This window comes from Festucalex cinctus, chromosome 10, assembly GCF_051991245.1.
Source record: "Festucalex cinctus isolate MCC-2025b chromosome 10, RoL_Fcin_1.0, whole genome shotgun sequence".
NCBI classification, from domain to species: domain Eukaryota; kingdom Metazoa; phylum Chordata; class Actinopteri; order Syngnathiformes; family Syngnathidae; genus Festucalex; species Festucalex cinctus.
In genome coordinates this window covers 22,711,825-22,735,194 of record NC_135420.1, presented here as the reverse complement: position 1 = coordinate 22,735,194, position 23,370 = coordinate 22,711,825, and the positions used below count along the sequence as shown (strand labels likewise).

The 23,370-nt window shown below is 40.2% G+C and overlaps 2 protein-coding genes across 3 annotated transcripts in view; one reads left to right on the top strand and one right to left on the bottom strand.

The window, feature by feature from the left end:
- The window catches only part of usp24 (ubiquitin specific peptidase 24), a 36,474-nt gene extending 31,978 nt beyond the window's left edge, over positions 1 to 4,496 (bottom strand). Inside the window, exon 1 of one of the 2 annotated variants that reach the window (XM_077533944.1) lies at positions 4,079 to 4,496. In XM_077533944.1, coding sequence (XP_077390070.1) covers positions 4,079 to 4,357 — 279 coding nt within the window. In that variant the 5' untranslated portion in view covers positions 4,358 to 4,496. The remainder of the gene's footprint in view (positions 1 to 4,078) is intronic. The other variant, XM_077533945.1, reaches the window with a different exon arrangement.
- An 864-nt stretch (positions 4,497 to 5,360) lies between these two features.
- On the top strand, positions 5,361 to 7,487 carry bloc1s2 (biogenesis of lysosomal organelles complex-1, subunit 2). Its single transcript, XM_077533946.1, has 5 exons — positions 5,361 to 5,583; positions 6,107 to 6,223; positions 6,350 to 6,469; positions 6,549 to 6,653; positions 6,996 to 7,487. The coding sequence occupies exons 1-5, from the start codon at positions 5,418 to 5,420 to the stop codon at positions 7,025 to 7,027; spliced, it is 540 nt and encodes a 179-aa protein (XP_077390072.1). The 5' UTR covers positions 5,361 to 5,417; the 3' UTR covers positions 7,028 to 7,487.
- The last annotated feature ends 15,883 nt before the right edge of the window (positions 7,488 to 23,370 follow it).

Genomic DNA, 23,370 nt, shown 5'->3' with positions numbered 1-23,370 from the left:
TTCGATTTCCACAACTATCTGTACTCGTACTTAGTACAAAGTATGAAGATTTAGTGAAGGCCACTTCCTCAAATGTCAATCTCTCGAGTCAAAATGTTTCCTGCTCTTTTTCTTCCCTCCTTGTGAAAGTGGAGTGAGCATCCTGTGCTCTGCAATCTGCCCTTCATCAGTACATCTGCTTGTCGCTCTTTGCACCCCCACAAAGCTCAAAATAAGACAGCTCGTTGTGCAAAAAATTCACAATCAGTCGCACATGCACATAATCAAACTTAAATCTAAGACCTGAGACCTGTCTGACAGCAATATTCTTTTGGTTGTTTTACTATGTCCACTGCTTTCAATTTGATTGCGAGTTAAAAATCAACTTTTATACATTTGGCATTTTAAGCTTTAAGTTAAAAAAAAAACAGCAGCAAAAAACAGTATCTGAATCCTGATGAACTAAAGAGGATACTATTTTGTTCTACTCACGTTGAAAACAAATAAACATATATTTCAACACAAGTTCAACAGCCCACTGTTGTCCATTTTTGCCTCGTCATTTTTAATCAGTGTGAGCGCATCTCCACTTATGAGCAGTAAACAATAGTCTCATGTGTTCGTTCCTGCACTAGTATGCGGCTCAACTAATCAGTGACAGTAAAAAAGGGAGAACAGGAAGGAGCGGAGAAGGTATTAGAGAATAGAGAGGGATCACATTTCATTCCATCCTCTTTGGAAAAAATTTAAAATGACATGCATAGATAGATGAGGAGAAGATAAAAATGAAGAATGTCACTTTTAGTTTTATGGAACATCGACTTTTTAATTGCTTGTACACAAATCGGTCTCTGGAGTGCCTGCTCACCTATCAAGTGTGAAATTACACAGTCCCAAATAATATTTTGTGAGCTGCTTATTACTGAAAATGTGTCTGGGATTGAGCCCTTCTGAATTATGCAAATCGGAGCCTCACTATTCTGTTCCCACATGCGGAGTTTCTCTGCTCATGAAAAGATCAGCTTGGTTGGGCTGAGATCACACACTGCTTGAAAGACCATCATGCTTTAACATCCACATTCCCCCACGGGCGTGACACTCCTGTTATGTCAAAAACAAAGGTAAATAGAGCTGCATTGATCTTGATAAGAGTACAGATTAGCATGAGCTAGTCGTGTTAGTTTCTGATGGGTCACTCACATGACTGATTGGTGAAATGGTCAACACGGTGTCAGGGTATTTATTTGCTGGCACGGGCATATATTCTTTATCTTCTGCAAAGAACGAGTGATATTACAGCAGCTTACTAGGAGGTTGTGACCATGTGCATGGACAGTGGAACATCAGTTTCCAAATATTAATTAAATATGTATTAAGTGGGCACTTTAGGTTAGTGGCGCATCTGCATCCATGCAACCACAATAACAGCCATATTAAAACATCATCACCAGCACGCAGAAAAGCCACGTGGCACGTCGACGAGATGCACAGATCTCCAAGGCAGCAGTGCCGTTACTATACACCCGCCGAATCCCTCTGGGACCCTTTTGAGAAGCCTGCAACGTGTTTGTCAGAGACACTGCAGGGCTATATTTAGGAGGATGACATGAGGCAGGCGACCTGCAGGAGTCACAAACTTGAGTGGACACGGAAGGAGGGGAAAAAAAATGGAAGGAACATTTTGTAGCTTCTTCGTGTTCCTGAGTGTTGCGCATATATATATATCATGCAGCAAGGTCATTTTGGTAAAAGTCCCATTAATGCCTTGACAAGAAGAGGCTATTATTGTGGAAACTTTACATTTGAACAAAATAAAGGGAATTTTGCTATTTCAAAAATTATTATTATTTTTTTTTAAATTACTCCCACAGCCTCGCAAAAAAATGAAACTCTGCACTGCTGCAAGCGACAAAGATAACACTAATTAAAAATATAATTACAGTAATCCCCCATTCATCACGGGGGGATACATCCCGGAAATTTTAATTAGGAATGTTTTGGCCACTGTGGTGGTTATCTCTCATATAAATCAGTCATACTAGCAAATATATTTTACATTTTTTGGTACAATATCATGAGTTTGTACACAGTATCGTAATTTAATTTTATTTTTTATATCTGCCAACCTCCCCACAATATCGGAGTGATCATTAACATATTGTGAAGTTCATATTGCTATCATTATTTTATCGTGATGTTTGGATATTGTTGCATCCCTACATTTTACTACAATACACTTATTACAAAAAATTACGACAATTTATTAAAACACACTCTTCGAACACATTTTGAGGGTTTGTGGTGTAGCATATGATGTCAGTGATCATGAGTGTGCCTGGGTGTAAGCTGTGGCCGACTGCAGCTTTATGAGCAAGTGTGGTCATTGTGTTTGTGTTTTACTGTTCTTCTGGCACTTAAATGGCTGAAAAGTGCATTGGCGGCTATGGCTCTCCTTTCCCACATGCAACAACATTACAGTCAGTAGTTTGCTTTAAAAAAATCATGAACAAAACAGTTTAAAAAAAAACAAACAAGTTAAGGGATTTCTGCAACACATATCTTCCACGAAAACAAAAATCTGCGAATTAGCAGGGATGCAAATGACTATAAATCAAACCTACCCTCACACTTGACTGTCAATCAAAAGTGAGCTACACCATCTTTCTGTTTCACTGGCTCTCACGTCACATGATTGTGCAGGTGTACCTCATGGTGCGTTCAGTAAGTTGATCTGTGATATTCTCAAGCTCCTGACAACACCGAAAACAAGACTTTCTCTCTCTCCACATTGATGCGCAATTGTTTGTGCATTGCGCAAAATGACAACTGTCGTTTATATTTAACAGCTTGCATCACAGCGTGACAGCAGTGATTAGCAGCCAGACAGAGAGAGAGACAGAGACAGGCCAGCAGGAAGTGGTCAACAGGTTGTTTACATGCATGCTGCTATTCACAACTCCCAGTGAAATAACAGTGCAGATTGTTTGAAAGCATCAGAGACACATTTAGAATACAAGGGGGCGTCATATTATTGCAGGCGGGTTCATTGAGGACTAACTTGTTCTTAGGTGTGAATGTGAGTGTGAATTTTTGTCTACGTGTACCCTGTGATTGGCTGGCAACATGTTCAGGATGCATCCCGCCTCTCTCCGTTATGTTCATTGAAGACTCTAAACGACCATAGGTGTGAAATTATGGGAATGAGATGAGATAAATGTTTTGCTCCAAAAACATCAACTGCATTTGTTTTGCTATTTTTTTATGCTGAACTATACAATAAGACGTTTGACCTACTGTAAGAAACATACAAGGTCGGCCAGCCAGAGGCTGAGCAGCACTGAGTTTGTTTACATAATAGATGTGTCGCTAAAAACCCTAAGACGTTACACTCCCTGTAAACAAACGGGAAAAAAAAAATACAACAAAAAGGCCACATAGTCCATGCGAAACCATGACAATTTTTTTTTGAAAAATCCAGCTGCAGTGGAATATAATCCCATGACATGAGGGCCCGGTGGTCCCCTAAACCCGTGCAAAGTGCATCAATCCATCCATTTTCTGAACCACTTGCTCCACACAAGGGTCGCGGGGGCGGGAGTGCTGGAGCCTATCCCAGCTGGCTATGGGCAGTAGGCGGGGTGCACCCTTACCTGGTTGCCAGCCAATCGCAAGGCACCCCTATGCAAAGTAGACTTGTAAAACAGATGCATTCGTTTCGCCAAATCAGCTACTAGTTAATGTTTTTTTTTTTTTTACATCAGTGCATTCCCAAAGATGCGGTGCAGCGCGTGCTCCCTTTTGCAGAAACTCTCAACTAGCTAGGCAGCTACTACGAGCGAAATTAAGCAGTACATTTAAAATCCCGATTATAAAAAAAATCCCGATTGCACATTCGATCCCGGGCCACTACGAGCAGGTGACCTGCCTTGGCGCCAAAGCACCGTGGGAGCGATCCACAGCCCCCACGCCTGCAGTGACAGCTCACGTCGGGCTGGCTGCGCAGCTAGCATCGATGCTAAAGCGGAGCTAGTTAAATGGGCGAAGCCGCTCACACACACTCCCCGAGTTTCAATACCGATAGACGGGAGTTCGTTCTCACCTCCCCGTCAACGACGTCGTGGTAAGCGGGCGGAGGGTCGAAGCCCCCCGTGCCGGTTCTCCCGCTCGTCTCCCCGTCACCGCTCGTACTCAAGGCGGGGGCAGGCCCGCTCTCCATGGGCTCATATCCGTAGCCGAGCCCCGGGCTTTCGTTGGTCAGGAGCGCGACCGCCTCGTTGATGTCGTTCTTCGCCAAGCGGAGCGCCTTCCTTATCACGTCGGGGTCCGGGAAGCCCATGCAGAGGAGCGTGGTGATGTGCTGCTCCTCTTCGGTCTCCATGATTGGGGTGTCTCCGTGTTCGCAGCCTAAGAGCGTATGGGTTTGGGGCACAGCCCTGTAGCTGTGCACGCCGCCATGTTTACAGCCCCGCTGATGACTGACTGACTGTCACGATCTGGCTTCCCCCAACTACAGCGCCCACACAGGTGTTATGCACACTTCACCGGACTCGGAATTTTCAATTTTCCCCGAAACACAAACAAACGCTTCAAATATAAATACATGTAATAATACAACATCTATCACAAACGTTTGTAGACTACAACAAGTTTGTGAAAGAGAAATCGTGAACTGTTTACTCGATAATTTGAGTTATCTAATGATTAATAGTATTTATTGTCTTTTCCCGAAGGAGCTTATATTCCCCACTCATGTCATATTATTTTCCAGGTTAGCTTCATTTTATAGAGCACTTTTAAAATCAAGCATAAAACAATCAACATAAAGTACAAATTTGTCATACAAAACCAAAGACAGTTAAAATAAATTGAAAATTCCTACCATAAAAATAGTAAACACAATTAAACACTAAAACAATGCTCATTCTGAGTCGAAAGCCAAAGAATGAAGTAAAAGAGTGTTTATTATGCGGTGAATTCTCGTTTAATATAGTCTGCAACTACTTATTGTAACATTTCCCATTTACTTTCGATTTGAATATTTTATTGCGAGAGACGCGTTAAAATAAGTGTCTCGTTCAACGAGACAAGCGGAAAAAAAAAGGAAAACACTTTTTTTTTTTCACGCATTTTATACAATTCAAAAACACTATATATTTTAAACAAATAAGTGTATGATGAAACTAATGCAGGTACGTGCTTGTTTAGAATTATTTCCTAGATTTATGTTCCTCTTTGAAATATGTTAACTTGGTTTCTGTTCTGGGTTTGATTCATAAAAACGAAACCGATTAAGTGCTTATTATTCACGCTTACAAGGGTATTATTATAAGGGCGTGGCAGTGCGTGAAAAATAAAGGAAGTGGTTGTGGTGGCGGGCGGAAGTCACGTGTCCACAACTCACGAGACAGAAAGGGGGTGGGGGTCAAAACAGACACAAAATGGCTGCCATAGGAGACGACGCCGCTGCAATGGACAGTATTTCCAGGTCGCCTGGGGCCCATTCTGCTCCTCCGAATGCCGCTGCGGATTTAATGAGTCACGTCGAAGGCGCAGAGGACTTGAAGGAAGCACCGGTGCTCGCGGTTAAGAAACCCAATACGAACAGTGAGCGACCAATCGATCCAGCTTCCGTAGCGTGCTAATGCTAATAGTTCACAACAAACGAAACAATTGTTTCTTCAAGTGACGCGTTTGCTGAGTAGCCCGCGGTCCTGGAATAGCTCACATTTTTTTGTTATTGTTCTAAAAGCGGCATAAAATGACGCATTCATTTGTGTGAGTTTGCTCATATTAAAAAAAAAAAATAGAATAGGTCAAAGGCCATTTACGGCTGTAATTGAATAATCTTTATCAGGGAGGTGTAAATACAAATGTTGTTTCTAGTTTCATTGTAAATAATTGGACAGCAATGCAATGTCCTTCATTGCCACCCAGTGTATAAAGTTAGTAGTACAGTGCAGACAAGCGTCAAACATCCCATGTCAATTAGTTTTGTGTAAACTGGGGTCCCTAAAAAATGCAAATGCAACATTGGCTATAGTTTGGATACCCATGTGGCTTTGTTAAATGTGGATGCATATTTTGAAGATTTTGAATAATTGTTGTTTATGCCTTTTGCATACTCAAGGTGATGGTGGTGTGGAAACGGCAGAAGAAGCTGTGGAGCCCGCAGAACCAGACATCAACGCGTTGTGTACTGACATGTTTGAAAAGATGGCCGTCTTTCTTCAAGGAGAACTCACAGGTATTGTTAAAGTTTATTTGTGCACATATTCCTTGTTTTGTTTCCCCGTCCAGAATGGAAAAATGCTGTCTTCCCATGTCTTTTTTTTAATTTTTTGTGACCCCATTCGCGTAATCCTCATTTCAGCCACTTGCGAGGATTATCGTCTGTTGGAGAACATGAACAAGTTAACCAGTCTGAAATACATGGAGATGAAAGACATCAGCATCAACATCAGTCGAAACTTGCAGGATCTCAACAATAAGTGTGAGGCGCACATAAAACTCGTGTCATCCTCGATTGAGGAACAATTGGCACCTTTATTTACCTTTGTGTGTTTTCATAGATGCTAGTCTTCAGCCCTACCTGGACCAGATAAATCAGATTGAGGAGCAAGTGTCTTCGTTGGAACAAGCTGCTTATAAACTGGACGCGTATTCCAAAAAACTAGGTGAGAAATTCAGGAACACAAAGGCAAAGTGTCGTGTTGTGCAGTATTATGAAGTGCACTCATTAACTCTTGCAGCACTCAAAGGCTGTATGAATAGAGTAAAATTCAATTCTAACAAAGTGTTGTGGAAAACGTGTACAGTGGATAGTTTATAAGAAGTAACATTTTGCCCATGATTTATTTCGTTTTCAGTATTTCTTATGGGAATAATTGACTAAATACTATTAAGAAAGCTAATCAATTTGTGTTGAGTCTCCAGTTCACCAGCAGATGGTGGTATTGCACTGCAAATCAACTTGTGTTTGTAGCTCTCCTCGCATGAAGTCTTTCCTTCTCCTGCAGAGGCCAGATTCAAAAAACTGGAGAAGCGATGAAGGAAACAATCGGGAGCATGTAGGTTTTCGTCCGTCACCTGGCCTAACTCTACTTGATGTCCGCTGCAGCTCCGGCAAAGCGGGAGGACCCAAACTGACAATCGAGGCCACTTTGACTCCTATAACGGGATAGTGAGGAGGGTGCAGCTCAAGGCTGCAGTGTTTGGGCTTTGATTTGAACAGGCATATCGCTAAGTGACGCAGCAAAGGTTGTACAACAGTGAGTGTGCATTTTTTTATTTAAAGAGCAACAACCTCATCCTCGTGTAATGGTAGCTCAGCAGCTCACGTATCGAATGTAGAGATAGATGAAGCATGTTCGGACACTACTGAAGGCAAACCTCCTCCTTGAATAGTAGCCTGAAATATATTTAATATGACTTAAATGTTCTATGTTGTAATATATTTACTAATACTTAACATTACTTTTTAAATAAACAATGATGAAATGAGCACCCCATATACTATCTGGGCTCACTTTCTGACCTCAACATAGGTGGTTTCAAGGTTGCATAATGTATGCTGTTAAATGAACTCCTTTGCTGGACGACGAAAGGATACAGCTTTGGATTTGATAGTCACACTTCTACGACTAATCATAACTGATCTTGACTCATCCACGGTTTCCTACCAGAGAATGCGTGATAGGTCCCGCATACGTGCGTGCACACGTGTGTTTGTGTAAGGCCTAATCTAAACCAGGTCTCCGCCATTAGTCCAGCTGGGGCCCCGGCACACAGGGGGAACTCGTTATTCATACTGTAACATTATTTACTGTTGCATTGTGATCCTTCCATGTCTATCCCCCCCCCCCTGCTTGTTTGCAAGGCTCTGTGGGTGCAAATTCATCTCCCTCTCCCAGAGGCCTTTCAATCTGGGTCTATTTATTAAAAAAAAAAAAAAAAATCCCCTTTTTTTCTGTACTGCACGGGATGCCAGCAGTCAGTCGTGCACAGAGTAGGTAATTATAGGTAAATGTGTTGGAATACTCTGTATGTGATATAACATACAAATGAGACCCTATAGTAACAATAAGGCTTGGGGTGTGGAACACGAAAGGCTCACAAACTACTGTGCTGGTTAGCCCATTTGCCATATTTGCAGATTTTTATTTGATAGTTTAATATTTCCAACGTCTGGAAGTGATTTTCATACAAATATGTATTGTGATTATCAGGTTAGCAATTGACTACGGTGTTTTCCAGGTAAAAAGTAATTACAACAATCCGGCAAAAAAATAAGGCATGAAACTAAGAAAAAATGGAACTTAGGATAAAAATAAAATACTGAAATCTCGCTAAAACTGACAAAAAGTATCGGGGGGGAAAATGTGTTGAGTTAGTGATGATGTCCTCGTAATCAGAATGGAAGACTTGTTGTAAACCGAGAACGAATTGTCCAACCATCTAAGACAGTGATGGCAACTGGCGACATTAATTTTTGCAAATATTTTTCTCCCATCGTGGAGCAGTTTGCAGTTGTAATAACAGTGTTCACCACTAGATGGCAAACATAATTTAAGAGCAATTCAACCCAAGACTGTATTTCTCCACCAGAGAAGAAGAGTGGGGCCTCTCGGTTGTTGTCTTTCAGGTAAAATAAGGAGCAGTATAATATGTTCACCGAATTTAAACACAAAACTATCTGCCCTAAAACTATTAAGCCCCCCACCCCCAACACTCACACACTATTGGTCTTTTTGACCAATCTTTTTTTTCCTCTTTTCTTTCTGGGGTCTTCCCAGAAAAAAAGACATCTTGGGCAAAAGAAAATGGGGCGCAAGCTCATCACTCCGTAAATCTCAATAAGTGGGGACAGGGCTCAGCGAACAGCAAGGCACGCCGCCACGCCGCAGAGTTGTGTAACAGACAAACCAGCGAGCAAAAAGATTGTGAAACCCTGCTCATAAATGAAAGCGGACACACAGACACTTAAAAAGTCCTTTTAGTGACCACATTTGTTTGGTGCTTTTCCAGAAGTGTCCCAAACAAATCAGACTCTGTTGAAAAACACTGATCTTTATCCTCTTGGGGGAAGGAAATGACTGTATAGATTTCCCAAAAGTACTTTTGAAAGCGTATCTATTCACTATTATTTTCAGTTATGTCTGTTGACATTGTATGCTGTATTTCAAAATTGTGACGGGAGAGGGGAAAAAAACTGTAGCATTAAATTGTTTTTATTGTTGAGTTAATATGGTGCATTGACTATATGTTTAGATCTATGTTAATGAGAAAAGATCCTGAAACGCTAAACGATGCACCTTTAAAAAAAAAAAAAAAAAAAAAAAAAAAGGGACAGTGCATTTTAATGACCATTTGTATGTAAATATGACAGATTCCTGTATAGCCATAACTTATTATCTGGCTTATTATCTAGGTTATTATCTGTCTCTGGCCATGGCTCTGATGTGCTTGCGGAAATCAACCCTAGATATAAAACGGGGCTATTACTTGTTACTTGAAATTTCATATAGCAGTGGACATGTCAAAATGGCCCTGTTGCTACCATCACAAAAATACTTCTTGTCATTTAGCTTCATATTTGAAAGTAGAATTTTCAAAACCATTAATGTATTGGAGCTTAATCAATCTTGTGGCTGTCTTGAAACCACATTTGTTTACTATTTCCCAGCAGTGTCTTCTCATGATATCATATTGCAACACAATGCCTTTTGTTTGCATGCACAGAACAATGGAATACATAGCTGTCGTAACCGTGCCCTCCACCCGATTAAAGAGTAAATCGGCGACACCAGAGACAAAAATACATGTCAATGAGCTTTGTGTTTACGTCCCATATCAAAGCAGCCAATAGATCTGGGAGGTATTTGAGTGCAAATATGAGCCACATGTGAGAGTCCCGACTTCAAAAAAAGCCTGCACGAGAGGGGCATGACAAGCCACATGAGGTCAACATTTGGCACCGCAATCACTCACACCTTCATGTACTACGTACGTGCGCACGAATACAAGGATACGAGACTTTACACTACGGCACGTACGAGCCTTTTGAAATTCTATTCCAAACGGCGGCGCCTGCAGGTGTGTTGATCTTGGAGTGTGACGGCCAACGCAATCTATTTTGATTGCGGCAAAATCTGAACACCATTCCTCCATTATTACGAATCTAAAATGGGAACAGATGGGAAGCTGTGTAATAGAAAAAGAGGGGGCACAAAACTACAGTAGAATTTCTATAATCCAGCGCAATCTCGGTTGATTTGGAAGCAGTTTTATCCAAAGGATGTAATGGAAATACATAACTTGCCATCATATCACATATACGTCTCATATCTTATTTTGTACCTGGCGGCATTGAACGCAAATCGTGCATGTTTTGTGCTATAATTTGTGTTGCCAATTTGATGCTTGCCTTTAAAGGGCCGATCTTCAGCACACTTCCGTTCTTCAAGCGCGTTTGTGCGACAAACAAGACAAGCAACAAATAGATTGTGATTTACAGCCCATCTGTTCCTTTTGAAGACCAAAGACGGATGCTAACATTATGTGATTAAAAACAACTTTTAATTGCATGATTGTTTTTTTGATTAGCGTGAATACGCTGTTGTTTGTCCCAAACTTGAAATTTCTCACAAAACTGGTGCGAAAGAACACGCAAGATGTAGCCGTTTTGAAAGGAAAGTGGCCTGGCCAACCTATGACCTCTTTCATTGCAGTTCCTCAGTAAATAGTTTAAAGTTGAACAATTGCCTCTGTCTGCTCTCCAGTCCCCGATGCCGCAACTCCCATCAGACAACAATTTAGCCTAGAATGGATAACCCTGATGATTGCAGGGAGGTCACGCTGGAACGAAGCATTGTCTGTGACTCAGAACATGTTCTAAATGAGCCAATATAACTTTTGTTTGATTTACTTATATTGGTATATTATAGTGAGAAAAGAAAAACTATTACTGGGCGGAGCTAATGGCACATGAGGTGCATTGATCCAATCCCATCTGATTTTATTATGTACTGTATAAACAAACAACCGATCACATTCACACAATGGAGAGTCCTAAAGTAACATTAGAAGCATGTTTTTTGGAATGTATTAAGAAGCTTGAGTACCCGCAGAAAACGCACACAAGCAGGGAAATATCATGCTGACTCCACACAGGAAGGCCGGAGCACAGATTTGAAATAGGCCCTAAAGGCAAGCCAAGCAAGTGAGCCTCTGCTTTCTGTTAACATGAGCACATGGGGTCAGTGTGTGTGTATGAGGCATCCAAAAAGAACATTGAGTTAAACCAGCTTTTATTCCCGCAACGTACTCCGTTGATGCTATTTGAGAAGCAAGCCAAAGCACAACATGAACAAAGTAAAAAGACTTTCTGGAGCGGCTTCATGTCTTCGTATATATTTGATTTAATAAAGTGAATCAACATGACATAATAAAAAATAACGTCAACGCTGCCATTAGTTTTAACTTGTTGCTCTCCTGCAACTTTGAGTTCCATTCCCTGGTTGTAATAATATTTTCCCCCAAGGGAGCATAAACACCTGAGTCAGCAGTGCCCACCCGGTCACTTGTGTGTGTTTGCAGCCAGTAGCCAGTGGCCACACATTTGGGTGGTGACAGGGTCAGACACATTTGTTTTGAACCGGATGTTTAGTGTCGAGTAGGATTTGGATCAAGCTCACTTTAAATCCTGCAATGCACCAAAATTATGGAACCTGGGGGCTGTCATGCATCTACAAAGGGCAAAATTGCTCACACTATGTACTTAACTCAAAGTACAGTACAGGTACAACTTATTTGGTAATAATTCCAAAATAATTTTCAAAATGTTAATTTTCTTACCAAAAACCCAAAACGTGTTCAATGTTCCATGCAGGGGGCGGCCATTTTGCCACTTGCTGTTGACTGAAAATGCCAGCACAGTTGCTCAGTCCTCATGTAACGACCAATCACGGGTCAGCTTGGAAACGTCACATGACCAAACGCTGAAAACAGCAACAGTCAACAGCAAGTGGCAAAATGGCCGCCTACTTTAGTCATGGTCCACAAACGCTATATTAATCAGAATGTTATGTTTAGATTAGTGTCTCGATTTTTCTTCTTATCTTGAAGATTGTTGCAAGACTTAGAAAACGGTCAACATTTCTAACACCTGCTTTCTGCCAAGATTCAATTCATCCTTCGTAAAGCTTGTATGGATTTAGGCCCAAATGTCTCCCGGCCAACTCCCCAGCTAGTCCTTTTTCGAAATGGACTAAAAGTGTTTTATACGACGTCATTGGGTTTAACGGCATGCTTTAGTGCTGAGAATGGATGACGTGATGACCACTTACCATACTCGCCATTATATGTGTTGTATTGTGTGCAGTTGTACGTGATCGACGTACGTTCCAACATTCTAGAACCATTCTCTGAAGAGTGTGAACTTGTATTCAACTTCCCAATTATCCTATCAAAGCTCTGTTACCCCGAGGACCTGTCCACATATTAAATTAGTGGGCATGCTGCCCTTTCATTTGGTTGGTTGTCAATGTCCTTATGTGTGAGTGTGAGAGAGAGAAAAGTGTGAGAGAGAGTCCCACCTCAGTATGTGACTAACCAGCATGATATTTCTATTTTGAGAGAAAACAGGAAGATGCTCCGACTTCCAGCTATAATGTAACAGTAAACACACACATGCATATAGTATGTTGCTGCCCCGCCGGGTTGGGCCGCATGCATGGAGAGAAAAAGAGAGCGCGAGCGCATGATTGATGGCCTGACCCCCTCGCGCTCGGACATTCGTGAGCGATCTGTAGCAACTCTAACCTTCAACAGATGTGCCAGTTTTCCGCGTACTCCGACTTCCTCACACATTCTAAAAACATGCATGTTAGGTTCAGTGAAGATGCTGAATTGTCTTAACCTTGCTCTCGCAAGAGGAATTCTCGCGGTATTTGTGAGTTCACAAACTCCGGAGAATACATCCTGTACCGCTCTTGTAGATTTACGCCGTTGTTCGGACCAAGCACAGAGCGACATTGTGTTTGGGGGCGGGATATGCAACTGTGACAAAACCAGGAAGCCAGCGCCGACGCGGATGTTAACAAACAAACCTAATGTGGACGAATGGACGCTATAATTAATTCTGTTCTCGCAGAATTATTCACCGTTTCTTTATTGAATATTGAACAGCGAGCGGTGCTTTGTGCAGTCTAGCTGGTAAGATGTTCGTGCTTTCCCCCCTTAAACAACAACGAACATGAAATTTTCATCTGTGGCCGTGATTGGTTAAAACAAACGTGTAGAATGTCGCATCGTCCAATCGGCTCGAATTATTGTACAGAATGTCCCGCCTTTTCCCGACGAAATTACTGTGGAGAGGTACCAGATGTATATGTAATATCTGGCTATTGCCCGGTTAAAAAATTGTCTATACGTGTATATGCTAGTTTGTCAAGCTAGAGATTGAGTGGCGACAAGTCCTGTGTGTGTATCTCATCTCACCTAAAATCTCTTACTGTGCGCATCATTTGCTCGTTTGCTCGCAGCCTACTAGCCTAGCATTTGCATTCTTGGCTGGATGAAAAACACTTTTGAGAATCCACCTAAAATATAATTCAAATACAAGTGAAGCTGCAATGTTAATCTGGATTCACACCAAAATTCTAACTGGCCTCGGCGAAGTTTCGCGGAAATCAACTGTGTCATTTCATTTGCGTAATCTTGCTAACGGCAATTGAAATAATACTTTTAGTTGCCAGCAGTCGTCAATCAACATTTAAGCCAGTTGTTCCGCTAAATTTACATCATTCGTGTTCAGCCACAGCTTTATTATCACCAGGGCCTCAAAAGAGGCACATTTCTCCGAGTCCAAAGGGAAAACAAGCTGGATGCTATACAAGTATACATCCTTATGTTTTCTGATTTGGGTGCTATTTTGAGAGGACCTTGGGTGTGCTTAGTAAACACGCGTGTATGTGTGTGTGTGTGAAATAAGAATTGTATGCAAGTGTTCCTCAAGGCGTGTTCGATTCCCTCCTGCGCGACGTCATGTCACTTCCCCCCTTTGTTTCCCCCATTCTAAAAATGCCTCCTTGTTTAATGGTTCTCAACAGCCCTTCTTCCTCCGAAGACTGAGTTGTGTGCATTTTGTGTCGCGTATATGTGCTGTGCGTGTATTTAGTGCTACCCTATATAGTGGCTAATAAAAACAGGAAATATTGAGATGTAGTAAAGGGCGTGTGCATTTCCCGCTTGTGTGGACAACTGCTCACCTCTGTATACAATAATCTCCAAATTGGGGACCGTTTTGCACCCTATTGATGTTTAATAAATCAGCTGGGATGGAACCAGAGCTACAAATAAATAAATAAAAAAGGATGCATGGTGGTGTTGCAGTCATAAAAAGGATCCTTAAATGACACTTGAAAAGTGGAAGTCCAAGAAAAGCACACATGCTTTTGTTCTCGATGGAAAAGTGGGCCTCATTCCAGTACTTCCAAAAAGCTTTCCTTGATGGGAATACGACAACAATGAGAAAGTATACTGTAGGATGCACTGTTGAGAAGAGCTGATAAGCCCTTCTCTTGGGACACAGACACCTCCAGTAAGGTGATAAATGATCTGGGAAATGGACAGTGCTGAGTACAAAAACACCTGGCTGTCGTTACATTTTTATGGCAGCACTAGGGAAAGATCAAATTTTTATTTTTTTGTTGCCAATTTTTGCATGTGACCAAAGGCAATAGTTCATTTCGGAAAGGGTTAGGTTCATTCAAGACCATAAATTGTCTCTAATCATCCATCCACAAAATGTAACACCCTACACACACCCTCACTACCCTTCCTCTGCCATTTCCATCCACTCAACAGGAGATCCTGACTGAGAAATTCTATCTCTTTACTCCTTAAAGGCCACCGGCATGCTTGTGGTCTCTATTTTCGGACCCGGTGTGAGAGTTGTTTGTGTGTTTTCCGGTATTGCTGTTCGGAAATAGCTCTGGCCGAAGAAGAAAGCATGCCCTTCTGCCATGCTCCATGGGGGTGAGTTTTGAGGGTCTAGAATCTAGACTCTAGATGGAGACAACCTATGAAGAAACAGCTGTCAATACGCCCTGTGTGCATCCATTGGTTCATGATTTGCTTTGGCAGAGGTGCCCAAATGGACTCAAATTCTGTTCTTACGCTGAAGTACAAATACTTGTGTAAACAAAAGTTCTGGTAAAAGTTAAAGTACTGATTCAACTCCGTCAATTAAATAGAAAAAGTGAAAAAGTATGGACCAAAATGGCACCTGTGGAGAAGTGCTCATTTGACTATATGTAGTACTGAATTTGTGAGCTAAAACGTGATGTATTTTTCTGCATTTTAGTTGACTTTTTGGGGGGCAAGGTTAAAAAGGCACCAATTCCCCACTATATGATAACTGTGAGCACCTTTATTCGCATCAGTAATATCCAGCGCAATTGCGAGTAACTTAATTAGGCTACTAGGCTAATACACCATGTTAGTTAGCTAGCTATGTCTGCGCTCCAGAAATGCTTATTTCCTGCGTGTCACAATTTACAACAGCATTTAACAGCTTTATGTTGTTTATTTCAATCCCCAAAAAAGACGTTTAGTTTCACTTACAGGGAGTACAAGCCATTAACTGTGATCATATATTAGAGACCCCACAAGGCACCTTCAGGCCCAGATAGCATTGTTATGAGGCAAACTGCTTCTTTGCCTCTTCGTCCAAAAGAAACTGATTTCAAAAGCAGGAGCCTGCACATACACTTGCTTGTGCCTTGTGTGTGTGTGTGTGTGTGTGTGCGTGTGTATGTGTGCACTTCCAATGCTGCCTGTTGTGTGTTTGGCTGTGGATCAGAGGACATCAGTGCTGCAGTTCTAATCCAAACTTTTGGTAGCGTCCTGTGAGAGTCGAGATCCATCCCTCCACAGCAGTACAACAACACAGAGAAACACAAAAAGACGCACGGGCGCTGTTTCCCATAGGAAATCATGGAAGTCATCTGTTCCAGGGTCAAAGTGTGGCCATCACAACAGAAATGATTTGAATGGTCATACGAAAATAAATCAACTAATGTTAGTAAAACACTCAATTTAAAATGAAAAATGGTCAGTCGTTGCGCACAAAACTCAATTTCTAACCCGTAAATCTTGGGTCATTTTGACCCAACAAATTTAATTAGTCACAGTCAGAAACGCCCAAGATACATTTTTTTTTTTTTTTTTTTTTTTAAGTATCTCATTATAAGATTTGTTACTCATAATTATGTGTGACGTTTAATTCTGGAGAAGAAAAAAACAAAACAAAAAAAACTTGGAACCATTTTAAATATTTTTACATTAACTTTTCTGGAAATTGGTCAATTTGACCTGCAACAAAATAGGTGGGTTAATTGTAATTCAAGTGTAAAAATAAGTTATTCATTTGTTAATTAAAAAAAAATAAAAAAATAAATCATAATTTGTTTTTCATGTACAATAAAATACTCTTAGGTCACTGTAACATGGCTTTAATACCAAAAACGTACTTTTGTTGAACCTGCATGTAATGATTATACAAGTATAAAAATAACTTAAAAAAATAAATAAACTTTTATGACAAGACTTTGATGACAAATTAAGGCTTGAGTAAGTTGCTGTGTCACACACAACCTTACTGTTACACTTTTTCCTCAGGAAGAGCATTCATGCCCTTGCGTCACTTTGACCCAGGATATATTTAACTAGCCACTAACAATTATTATGAGACTTATTTAGGTGTATTTTTCCAGAATAAATATTAAACATATACGCTAAAACCCGCACACAAATAATTCACAAGCAACCAATTAACTGCTTTCCACAAGTGCCCCCAGGGTTTCGATTTAACAACAAAAACATGCGGTAATGTCGGTTTGTATGAGTCAATGTGCTGTTTAAATGCAGCAACACAATCAGCGGACATGTTCAGAGCGAGCAAACGCTCTCACATGTTGATGCTGTTTTAACTTTTTTTTTTTTTCTTTTTTTTTTTTTTTCTTTAATGACCCAAATATGTGATGTACTTTTCAAACTCTGGCTCGCTCAAAACATTAACATCTGTGCAAGCATGCTTTTGAAAAGTCATCGCAAATAGAATTGGATCTATGGGTACCCCGCCTCCAGCATCAGCACACACAGACCCTAGTAAATATAAGTAGTACATGGAATGAATGGATGATCGTTAATTAGATCCCACATGACAATCATGACTAAGCGGAGTCACTAAGCACAGTCCTATAATATGATCAACTCTGGCATTTTCTATGACACAGGTATCTAGCTATAGACCAGATATCATAGCAGTTCACTTCAAAGACCAGATAAAGAACCTTTGAAGATTGGGAAGAGGTTTTTGGGGAGGGGTCATGTAATCCTCAGATAACTTTGTGGGGAACTCGCACTGAAAAACACTGAACAGCCATTGTGACGGTCAAACATGCTGAGCTACGGTGCCTGTCTATTTGTGGTGTAATTCTAATGTCGACCACGAGATGGCGGCACATTATTTTGTTTGACACTGTAAATTTGAAAGAAGAAGAATGAAAACAGGAAGCACCAGTGTTGCCAGGTGTACGATAATTCGCGTATTTGTACGATAATTTGACCGTCTGTACGATCAATAATCCTAAATAATGGCAAATGTACGATAATTTGACCATTTCGTCTTTTTTTTTTTTGCGAACCCTGAAGGTATCTGTTCTCATTTGACATAATACCAGCCAATCACGCTTTTCTGAGCATGAGAAACGAGTGGCGTCCATTCATTGATTGGCTAAATGGTAAGTGTCCGCCCCCAGGAGACACTCCCAAACAGGAAATCACGCAAGACTCAAACCATCTATCCAGTAATATATACGGATCAGTGACATTAACCTGCAACAAAGCCCTGAGTGCCTGTGAGCATTTTTAAACACAAGAACGACTATATTTGACTGTCGCGAACCAGTGTATTTTGGTAATGACGGGTGTACGATAATTTCAAAAATTATTTCAACTATTAATGCTCCAAGTTTGAGGCACACCCCATCACCAGAAATGGTATCATTCTTTTGAGATGCAACAGTTGTTAAGATGGCTCTGAAGGTCAGTAAATCATTGGCTGGAAAAACTAATATTCGTCTGACAAACAACAAAAACACAGTCCCTTGTGACTTCAGAAATAGCTTCCTAAAAAAAGGATTCCTGATTTTTTTTTTAAAGGTCTTCACTTGCACTTGCAGTTGCTTGATGGTATGTGGGGGTCGGCGTTGGAAGTGTGCTGCTTGCTGGGGGTCAGTCGTTTAACGTCACAATCTCTGCTTGTTTGACAGACAGGATTTCCTGTCAGCAGGTTGTTTACCTTTGGTGCTCAGCGGAGTGGTGGGGCGTTGTGGTTTTCAAGGGCGTGGTCGGACCCTCAAAGAGGATGCGCCGTTCCTGGTCATCACTTCCGACATCCGCCAGTCTCCGTAGCTATCAGATCAACATGAGGCCATCAGTGGTATCCGTTCTCCTCCCTTTTAGGCCCTAATAACATCCCCTCGGTACCACCAACAGTTTAGAACCGTCACTCAGCATCAGCTGGGGGGGGGGGGGGGGGGGGGGGGGGGGTCACTCAAAAACACGCATCTGAACCCGTTGCTGTAAGCTCGCACCTGTTTTCGCTTTACGGGGTTCAGAGGTGAAGCGTAGATGGCTCGCGATGGCAGGTCAGCCACGAGGCAGGCGCACCCGGGGAGACCAATCCCACTGATCCGACAACAAGTTTTGATTGACACCACCGATTCGGCCCCAGCGGGGGTTTATCGTCTCATCGATATCTGCTGATCTCCCTGTGAGGCGGCTGTCGGTTGGAGGGAGTGCGTCGCGGTACCTTATCTGCGAGCCTTCGCCCCCCTGGCGACCATTTGGCGCTCGGATGGTGTTTATCTTGCAACATAGAGGACCAGTAGAAAAACAGAGAAGGAAACACCGAATGAATGAGTGAATGTCACGTCCATCAATCAGGAGAGACTGATGTGGCACTCACATTTGGCCAATATAAAAAAAAAAAAAAAAAACTACTTAAACTCGGACATTTTTCGTACAATGACTAATGTGACCATTCCTTATAAACGCACTTTTTAAATCTTAAATCTTGTTGCAAATGTTTTTTTATTTTCATCAGCAGCACAAATAAGATAGATCCATTCATTGATCACACAATGTCTTCCAGATGAGCCAGGGTGTTGTCAATGCTCGGCACCGACGAGGTTCTCTCGCAAGGCCGCGGTTATAATTACTGAATATTTTCAGCAAATCATGCACAGTCGGCGTGAAGCAGGAGGTAGCCAACAAGTTCCAGAAATTGTTGGATGCGTGTCAAACCGGCTTTTCTGAATATGGATTCCTGCGGTAACTTGGTGGTGAGATGAAGCCCCTCTGAGGAGTTTGCCCAATTACACGAGTTGTTTTGCCGCATAATACAGTCGGCGATGTTGGCTCCATGCAAAGTTCCCGGGAGAAAACGCTTGGAAATAATAGAACGATAAGTCAAACAAAAGACAAGCAACATATGCAACAATTTGTCTAAAGGATTCTTGGGCGTTTGTTTTAATGTGTTTATTAACACGTTCTGGCACACAGTGTTGTATAGTTTTGGGGGACAAAAATGTGTTATTTATAAAATAGTGTATGTGGGGGGAAAGAAAATCTTTGTATTTGTATAATTTCAAGAAAAAAAAATATATTTTTGGAAAAATAATGTTTATTTGAAAGCAAAATGCAATTTCTTATATTTTATGAAATGTTTGTATATTTTTCTACATTTAAAAAAGATTTTAAGATATAAGAGGTGTATAATTTCTTTAAACAAGTTGTATTTTGAAGAATAAGATGAAAAAAAATTGACCGTTTTAGAAAAAAACAATGTAAAATCTGTAAAATTAAAAAGTCATAAATTTGAAAAAAGAAAAAAGAAATCAGTATTTTCAAGAAAAAAAGTGGTATATTATTTTCTATAAAAAATCTTATTGTTTAAAGTCTCATTTCTGATTAAAAAAAAGTCACATATTTTTGAGAAATTAATATTTATTAGGTGGAAGAAAATTTTCTCAGAAAAAGTTTTATAATCTATAGAGTTGCACATTTATGAGAAAAGATTTATACTTTTGAGAAAAGTTGCATATTTTCAAGAAAAAAAAAGTGGTGTTTTCTATAAAAAAAAATCTTACGTTTAAAGTCTCATTTCTGATTTAAAAAAAAAAAAAGTCACATATTTTTGAAAAATAAATATTAGGTGGAAGAAATTTTTCTCAAAAAGGTTTTATAATCTATAAAGTTGCACATTTATGAGAGAAGTTTTATACTTTTGAGAAAAAGTTGCATATTTTCAAGAAAAAAAAAAGTGGTATGTTCTATAAAAAAATCATATATGTTTAAAGTCTCATTTCTGATTAAAAAAAGGAACATATTTTTGAGAAATTAATATTTATTAGGTGGAAGAAAAATTTCTCAGAAAAAAGTTTTATCTATAGTTACACATTTATGAGAGAAGTTTTATACTTTTGAGAAAAAGTTGCATATTTTCAATCAAATAAAGTGTTTTTAAGAAAATAAAAAAGTTGAGTATTTTGTGCAAAAGCACTCCTGAGAGTGAAGTTAGAGAAAATGTGCATATTTTTGAAAGAAGGCTATGTTGCAAGAAGTCTTACTTCTTTTCTTGGAAAACATTTATTTATTTTATTTTATTTTATTTTTTATTTTTTTTTAGAAAACAATTGTATAGTTTCAAGTAGAGCTCAGACTCGTGCCCAAAATTCGTTTACAATTTCAGCAGAGAATCCCCAGAAATTGTTGGATGCGTCACACCAACATTCCTGCGGTAAATTGGCATGATTCAACCCCTCTGAGGAGTTCAACCAATTACACGAGCCGTTTATCCGCCGACTACATTCAAGAGAAACCTCAAACTAAAAATTGCACGTGATGAAATAGCCGCTTAAGTCCATGTGCCGAGTCAAACAAACGACAAGCAACACATGCGCCAGTTTATGTGAATAGCGTGCGTTCGCTGATCCTACTGTGACATTAGTCATGTGTCGCGCATGTTACAGATAAAAAAAAAAAACACAAGTGTTCTGGCACACTGACCCACTAACCCGACCCCGTCACGAAGTTTCTATCATCAGGAGCTTCTATCTGTTGTTTTTCTTTTCGCTTTATCATTTACCTGCAGGCGTTATTGTTACAGGATTGTGTTACTTTTGCGTGTGTGCGTTTGCTCAGCCCCAACTGCCATGCAAAGTCCACATCTGCTGTTCATTACTTGCGTTTAGCCCATGTAGCCATCACACACGCATAAAACACGTACATTATACAGTACGTGCTCATACTGGGTGTTTTTGCATCTATACAGAACAAAGCAACAGCTGATCATAACTAGACTAAGTGCAATTTCTGGAGAAATTGTGTGGGAATGCTGAAAGCTGAATGCTAATTGCTGAATGCTAAGATTTGAATGAAAGTATGAAGTAAATTGAGAGATAAATTATGAAATTATGACCTCCTGGTTACTGGACAAGGCACTTTACCAACTGTGCCACCGAGCAGTGTAAGACACCTGGTAATGATGAGTTGTATGTATGGAAGTGGGCGTGGAAAGTGATACTTAGAAAATGTTCAGTGTCTGTCCCATTGAAAATGAATGGGGAAAAGTTGATATTACAAGTTAAATGGTGCAAGTACTGTAAGTAATGTGGAATCAAACGATATATACCCCGGGAGGGGTGAATATTTGTAGCTCATTGAAATTTGAACAGTGTAAATTGGAAGTATTATGTGGGAGTTGTTACGCGGCAAAAAAGTGTGGAGAATAAAAATCACAATAACATGTGGGAATGCTTCAGCATTCCCACAATAAACGGTGCACTTATGCTGGTTTTGTTGGTGGTTACTTTTCGAAAAAAAAAAAAAATCATAGTTTTTTATCATAGGCTAGTTTTATGGAAATAAGAAAATAAGTTTTTTTTTTGTTTTTTGTTTTGTTTTGTTTTTTGCTGTCGACTGTTATTGGTCTCAAGATGCCTTCGGGCTCGCATTGCGAGTGTCATGGCTCAATACTGGGTTTGGTCACATGACGTTCACACTAGGGATGTAACGATATCCAAACATCACGATATGATGATATCACGATATGAAGGTCACGATATGATAATTGTCACGATATGGTGGAGAGGTTGGTGATATAAAAGAAGGTCACAATATTGTAAATTAGCTCATACAAAAAAAAAAAAAAACCCGCACACAATATTGTGTTTTTGTACATTACAGCAATTAAAAAATAAAAGTGGAAATCAACCTGAATTTTTTTTTTTTTTAAACAGATGTTGCTTTTAATATCGTGACATGACAACGATGATATATTTTGTCACTTTTAATATCGCGATATCACGATATTGCAGTTATCGTTACATCCCAAGTTCACAATGCGAGCCCGATGGCACTTTGTTGAATACATATTAATCAGGATAACGTGTTTAGAATTTTTAAATGTATTTATTTTTAGTTACGCTTTTTATCAACAAAAGTTGCATATTTTCAAGATAAAAGTTCTTCCGTATATTTCTTGGAACATATATCTCAACACAGACCACATACTCAAAATACAGTTTAACGAAAGCCAGGGTTCATCAGGGACGTAAAGGAAGATCGAGGATGCTGAAATAAAAAGTTGGAGTCAATTAGAGGGGAGGGAGAATAAGTAAATATTGAAAAGCGATAAGGAAGGAGGCGAGCGCCGCTGACACCGTTAGAGGACAGGACGCAGGTGTGTTTACGTTATGAGGCAGCGTGTCTTTGTCATTCGAGCATTCGCAAAGACCCCCACGGACTTCTCCAGTGGGGACCTGTTGCAAAATACCGAAGTCTGCGTGTGTGTATGGTGACCTAGGGTCCGAGAGGATAGAACAACATATGAGATCAGCGTGTTATCGGCGCAGCTCGAGGCTGCTCGCTCGTTCTCTCGGGGAGAAGGCTCGTTAATGCGACTTGAAAATGCAACCGCTCCATTTAACATGGCCCTCGCGTGTCTTTTAGTCTGCGGTCTGAGAGTCGCATCAGTTGCATATTTTCCAGAAGAAAAAAAATTATTCTTTCCAGAAAAGAAGTCACATTTTTGAAGAAAAAAATAGAAAAAAAATATATTCAGTTTGTGTGTGTTTTTTTTTTTTAAATATTATTTTAATACACTTGCTAAGAGCTTTTGTAATGTGACATGTCAAAATTCTCCAAAGCCCAAAGTATTCAAGTTAACTCATTTGCTCCCAAAAATGTTTTAAGTATCCCAAAGACGTATTTATACGTTTTTTGTTTTTGTTTTTGTTTTTTAATGGTACAACATTAAAGAAG